The 7,033-nt window shown below is 39.3% G+C and overlaps 1 protein-coding gene across 1 annotated transcript in view; it reads right to left on the minus strand.

Moving 5' to 3' along the window:
• NUCKS1 (nuclear casein kinase and cyclin dependent kinase substrate 1) overlaps positions 1–6,622 on the minus strand; it is a 22,724-nt gene extending 16,102 nt beyond the window's left edge. The window contains exons 1-2 of the mRNA XM_046680530.1: positions 6,608–6,622; positions 6,108–6,178 (exon numbers count right to left, since the gene is read on the minus strand). Coding sequence (XP_046536486.1) covers positions 6,108–6,178; positions 6,608–6,622 — 86 coding nt within the window. The remainder of the gene's footprint in view (positions 1–6,107; positions 6,179–6,607) is intronic.
• Between the last annotated feature and the right edge of the window lie 411 nt (positions 6,623–7,033).

Below are 7,033 nucleotides of genomic sequence, written 5' to 3' on the forward strand. Positions count from 1 at the left end.
CCGGCTATTGCGGCACAAGGCCATCACAATCAGCTGTCATTCAGCCTACACTTCTTCATTTCCCACAAGGATGTCATGTGAAGCTCTGTCAAAATCCGTGTTGAAACAGAAACCCAGTATTTTTCCAATATTCTTTCACTCTAATAAATTTTTTTAAAAGCAAATGAGTTTGTTTAAATCAATGATAGTTAAACTTTTTAGAATAAACATTTTTGTTCAAACAAAATACTCCCAGGAACCACAAACTAAAACACGGATAATTAAAAGTAAAAGAAACATTCTAAGGGTATCAATTTGTCTTGTAATTTCAAATTTAAAAAATTTCTCATTACAGAATTTTCCAGCTGGTATTCTGTGAAGATAGGTTTTCTACAAGTTTCCTAGTTTGGATAGTATCACCTCCTTAAACATGTTAAATTTCTGAAAGTCCTGCATTAAAGAGAACTGCTTACCATTGATCTCTAAGATTACTTATATTTTAAAAACAAAATTTGAATCAAATGCTTGAGATATTCCTGAAAGTCAAGATTATGAAGACCACTGATCTACAAGACTGGTTTTTTTGTAAATCCATGCTGATTTTTATCAATAATTCTAACAGCAGTTACTATGCACCAGATACTTCACCTAAATTCTCATTTAATTCTCACAACAATCTCACAATAGGAGCTAATTTACATGAATTCAATTTTATCTGAAGAATCTAATGCTCAGAAAGGCTAAGTAACAACTGACCACAAGCCATTAGGTGGGAAGGCCAACTTTCCCACTCGAGCTCGTCCAACCCTATAACCCACAGGACACTGCTGATGCCCGCCCCCCTCTTAAATCTTCCTTTCCTAAGTGCTCACAAATCGAACTCCTCCATAGACCTGATGCCATTAGTTTCTGCACATCAACCATTTCCTGGCCTTTAAAACTGAAGACACTTACCTCTCTCCGTTCTCCTCTCCCTCCAAGATTATTCACATGCCAAATTTTCTCAGAATACAAAAATGCTAGTTCATAGAAGCCAGGATACCTGAATTCAATTCACGGTAACTTCTTACAACTGCTTCACTTATCCTGAGCTTCAAGTTCCTTTTGGCTAAGATATATTGCTTTGTCTGTATCTTATACCATTCTGTTATTTATAACTAAACATAAAATTTGAAAACAGTCACAACATACAAGAAAGCAAAAAGTAAAAAACAAAAGCCAAAATTTAAAAAATCAAGAACGTGAGGCCGGCCTGGTGGCGCAGTGGTTAAGTGCGCCCGTTCAACTTCAGCGGCCCGGGGTTCGCTGGTTTGGATCCCGGGTGCGGACATGGCACCACTTGGCATGCCATGCTGTGGCAGGCATCCCGCATATAAAGTAGAGGAAGATGAGCACGGACGTTAGCTCAGGGCCAGTCTTCCTCAGCAAAAAGAGGAGGATTGGCAGATGTTGGCTCAGGGCTAATCTTCCTCGAAAAATAAAAAAATAATAATAAAATAAAAAATCAAGAACGTTATAGGAAAGAGCTCCTAAAAGTTTTTCAAATGGAAAATTTCTAATTTCTGCAGAAAAGAGAAGGGAGTAAAGGAGTTCTGAATGATGAGCCAGGCACATCTGTTTATTAGATTATTGTCACAATCCCCTACTAAATCTTTATCAACTTGCTAATGTTTTAGTCAAGATAAGCAAATATTAACTTTTATATAGCACTCCTTAATCCCAAAATTGCTCCAATTTCATATTCTCTCCATATAGGAAAATATCCTGTTTAACAGTCAGACATACACAAATTTCAATGAGCGTCAGATAAAGTACTATATAAATAAAATGGGCTACATTTTTCCCAACAGAAATTTAGTGCAAACCCTATCTAATTAAGGACAAAGAAACCTCAAGCAGGTGAGACTGAAGAGGTCTCAGATGTGCACATTACCAAGCACAGTCCTGTCTGCAGCAAAGTCTCAGAAACCTCAGCGGAATCTTCCACAATTGTTTTAACCCAATCACCAGGGAGAAACTGTAGCCTGACTGTCAGGCTTATTGACTCATTATAATAAAGGTGATGTCACGCCAGAAGTGTGGAGCATCTCACCAAACATGAAAACTTAAAGGATTGGGGGAAAGCTAGAGTTTAGGTGAAACTGAAATGAAGCAGTGTCTTGAGGCCCAAAGCACAGTAATAAAGGAGTCAACATCAGGTGTGGACTGCAAAGTGGACCTCAGGTCCTATTTCTTGGCAAAGTGAAGGTAGATGGGGAATTTTGTGTCCAGTAATTCCTCACCTGAAGCTCTAAAGTTGCAAATTGAGGCTAGTTCTCTATCAAGAGGACTTAGTTCCTCCTGACAAAAGTGTGAGGTTTCCTTCTTTCTGATATACTTTCAAAGAGCAAGGTTTCTGATAGTCTCTGAATTCAGAGAATCATTTCTCTGTAGAAAGGCAGTAGTCGCTCCCACACGGAGGACTGTTATAAACCTTTGCAGCTGGCGCCGATCTGTGGCAGACAGACAGCCGCGTGCTTCCCAGCCTGATGAACAGCAGGGTGGGTTTTCGCTGCTCTAACTTTTAGCTTCTCAAGTAGTTCATCTTCTGGGTCACTTTACCTTGACAGATGAAACCTCCCTGAAGATCACCTTGCTTATTCGCAGGTAACTGAACAAGCGCACAATTCAAACAACAGGTAGGCACTAAGAAGCACCTGAAAATACGCTATACCCATTTGAAACACTCTTGGCCACCTTGGGGACAGTTCTCCAGAAGTATTTCAAAGACCGATAATTAGGGCTACTTAGACAGCAGTTATTTTAAAATATAGTAACGCAATTCTGCAACAATCAGTTCCACTTCCTAGAATCAAGATAATACATTTTCAAAGACAAAGAGGCGCCTCCGTTTGACCAAAGCGGTCCTGTGCTGAATCAAATGTTCTCTCCTAAAGTGTACAGCCTGGTAGTCTCTTAAGCGCTGTCTCTAGTCTCAACAATCCAAGAAGCTACTTCTTCATAATCTAGAGTAATAAAGTCACATTTATTTCTATCTTTGCAACTAAGAATTAAAAAGCACAAATAGAAATAACACTTCAGAGCAGGCTCAATAAATTCATTATTATTAAGTTCAAGCAATTGAAGTTTGCAAATAACCCATCTGGCTGTGCGGACACTAAATCTCATTAACTCCAGAGGGGCACCGTTCACACGGACTAAAATGTGGATGTAACATGGATGGTGTCCTGGAATTACAGTATAGTGGCCTTGTTTTATATTTCTGGTTAAAAAAAATAGGCAAAATACACAAATAAAACCAACGTCCCTTTATTCAAAATTACTTTCTCAATTTTATTTTTAGAGCTGGAAAAAACCTGAGAAAAAGCTCCGAAAACTGTAAAATGCTTTGAAAATGCAAGGTAGTATCATGCTACTGGAGTTCAACATCCTCATTACATAAACCTATGCAGAGGCTGAGACCCAAGTCTCCCGATACCCAGTTTCTTTTGCTGTGCCGTGCTACCCCCCAACTCAGTAATTCGTTTTATTGTTACCTGATTTAAAACACTAAAAACTCAACCACTTACCTTAGTTTGTAACTTTTGTCAAGTTAAATCAACTCCAATTTCTAATTAATTTCCTTCTTAATTGTAATGTACTAATGAGTTTTATAATAGGCATTGAAACTTTTCAGATGCCATGTTTTGTTGGTTCTTTTTTGCAAGGAAAGATTTGCCCTGAGCTAACATCTGTTGCCAATCTTCCTTTGTTTTTTCCCTCCCCAAAGCCCCAATACATGGTTGTATATTCTAATTCTAAGTTGTAAGCTGCCACAACATGGCAACTGCCAGACGGGTGATGTGGTCTGCGACAGGGAAGCCAGCCCAGGCCACTGAGGAGGTGAGCGCTGAACTTTAACCACCAGGCCATTAGGGCTGAATCTGGCTCTTCTCTTTTGTTCCTGGGACAAACCGTACTTGATCATATATATATATATATATAAATACTTTCTTTGCTTTCGAGGAAGATTAGCCCTGAGCTAACACCCGTGCCCACCCTCCCCTACTTCATATGTGGGACGCCGGCCACAGCATGGCTTGACAAGCGGTGCAGTGCGTAGGGCTGCACCTGAGACCAGAACTGACAAACCCCGGGCTGCTGGAGCAGAGCGTGCGAACTTAACCGCTGCACCACCGGGCTGGCCCTGATCATATATATTTTTAATACACATCTGATTCAGTTAGCTAATATCCTGTTTGGCATTTTTGCATCTATACTTACGTGTAAATTAGCCCATTTTCTTGTAGTGTCCTTCAGGTGGCTTTGGGATCTACTCACTTGGGGGAAATGCCTTTATTATGAAACGGATATACTTAAAGCAATGCCACTTATCTAACATCCACATTTCTTCCCCAAAAAGCTACATAACACTTTAGTGCTTTTCCTCCTCATTTAGGTTCGTCTTCCTTTAACCCCTTCACGTGTTCCCCATTCCTTCCAAAAAATTGTCTTTTCTCCATCACCCTCTCCCCAAGCTCACTTTAAAGTTGGTCGCCCCCCCCCCCCCCCCCACCAAAAGTCCTATTAGGAACTCCAAAGATGGCAAAGTGCTCTACTACCACAAGAAAGAGTAACACCCTGGGCCAGTGTGTCTCAGAGGAAGATCACACTGGCTCTGGGTTGGCCACACCTGGATTTGAATTCCTGCTTCACCTCTCAGCAGTTGGGTGAACTGGGCCAGTTCATCCATCCGAGCCTCAGCTACTGCACATAGGAAGTGGGGATAACATATACCTTGCTTGAAGAGTGGTTTTAAGATTTTGAAACATGCGTAAAGCGGCTGGCAGAATATTTGATACAAAGAGAGTTGCTCAGTAAGTGATAGCTCTACTGAGTTTCCAAGTGATTTTATCTTTTCTACAACTGAAGGTTGAGAAAGGGACTTCTGCTGATAAAGATCCACAATCTCTACTCCACAATTTAGAAATTCAAAAAGTTCTGAAAAACAAAAAAGTTTTTCCAGAGCTTATATGGTGGCAAACTTGACCTAAACAATGAGGGGCTTTTTAGTCATCTTTTCAGTGTGAAAATTTGTAAGTTTTACTGGAGAGATTAATGTGTTTGATTATAAGAGCACTACCCCAGACTCACTGGTCATGGTACACTGATACACAGTATACGCAGCTTGTTACCTTTTTTGGAAAAAAACTGAACTTCCAAACCATAGGGCCCCAATGGTTTCAAACTCGGCATTATGGACCTGTAATCTATATTCTAGGTGGAGTCAAACACAGTGAATGTAAATCTGGCAGAAAGGAGAATAGCTAAGACTTGTGGAGTCCAAATCCAGCTTTGCTATTATTTCTACACTTCAACTCCTTTGGCTTCAAAGTCATCCTTCATTGGTAAACTGAAGAAACTGGACTTAATCTCTGAAGTTCTTTGTAGTTTTTAAAAAAAATTTTAATTAAGAAGTATCCCTGAAATTTATTTTAAATACTGAATTGAACAAAACTCCTACTTAAAACATTTGGGCCACATTTTTCCTCAAATATTTTCTATATAGAGCTAAAACCCTACTGACACAGAATGTACTCATCACTGAAGAGATTACTAAACAAAAAACATCTGACCATCTTCATGCCAAACACTAGGAAGGAGAGAGTGGTACGACAGAAAGAACGCCCACTTTGTACTCAGAAAACCCAGGTGCAAACTCGGTTCTGCGTTAACAGGTCTACGACCTCGAGTAACACATTCTTTAATCTCGTCAGGTTATATGGGAATTAAAAAATCCTACAGTACAGGACTGCAGTAAGGACAAAACAAGAGCAACTGAAAGCCTGTAGCAGAGTGCCTGACTCCGCATTTATTCTCAGTAAATGTTTGTTCAGTAAATTACTCTAAACACCACCCTTGAACAGTGTATAATAATTTTCAGCTTAATTAAACACATGCATGTTGGGAAATGTTGAATATTTAAGCGTTGTTATAAAATGAACAGACCCAAAGTTAATAAAATCACACTTCTCTCTCACACACAAACGTGTAAGTAGAGAATAAGTAGAGATATAAGGAACCAAGCTCACCTACAGCCACATTTACTAGGATACAAAACTTTTAAGTGTCTGCCTGTGCGTACTTACGTAAATTCCAAGCTATCCTGAATTTTCAGGTTTCCAAGTTTTTCCTTTAAACACTTTTTGAAACTAATTTTCTGGTAAGAGAGAATATCAATTTTTAGAATCCAGAATCCCAAGAAAAATTCTCTTTGAAAAGAAAGCAATCTGGAATCTTGGGAAAGCTGTTAAATCTTAACATAATTATAAACACGACAAAAAATAAAGGTAATTTTCTATCAACCTGTAAGAGCCTATGCTTTCACATCTAAACTTTCGACGATAGGGGTTCCCCGCCATCTCAAGTGCTAAGCAAAAGACAAGATGTCAAGTACACTCACGTTACAAAGAAAGGAGCAGACTGATCTGCGTGACTTGGATTATTTTCAATAAGGGAGGAGGATCTCTGGAGAATATACCAAGCTGAATTTCAAGAACCCTGGTTTCTAGTCTGGACATGTCAGTAAATCTCTCTGAGCTTTCTTTCTCATTTTTTAAAAGTAGCAGCATTTTCTTTGCTTCCTCACAAGGATAAGAGCCATGAAAGCACTTTAAAAAAAGTTAAAAGTGCTATACACAACAATACTATCAATACTTATTAGGCAGAAGGTAAAGGGATTATCATGCGGAGAGGGGGAGGGGGAGGGGAGTAGGACCGGGAATTAGTCTAGGCTCTAGGATCAGTCTCGCATCTACTACTGTGTTACGCAGGCACTTAACTCGCCCAGGCCCCATTAAGTCACTTGCAAAACGAATTTGCCTAAATTTCTTTTTAGCTCCAAGACTGTAATTTTATGCTATAAATTTGAATCCAAGGCCTAAAATATTTGAGCTCTCACTTATATATAATGAGTCAGATACTGTAAAAGGTAAAGATAGGAACACCGTATGATAAAAACCACTTAGATACGTGTTGCACACACGCCTAAATGAAACTGCAACTGATCAGTTCA

Source organism: Equus quagga, chromosome 13, assembly GCF_021613505.1.
Source record: "Equus quagga isolate Etosha38 chromosome 13, UCLA_HA_Equagga_1.0, whole genome shotgun sequence".
Lineage (NCBI taxonomy): Eukaryota > Metazoa > Chordata > Mammalia > Perissodactyla > Equidae > Equus > Equus quagga.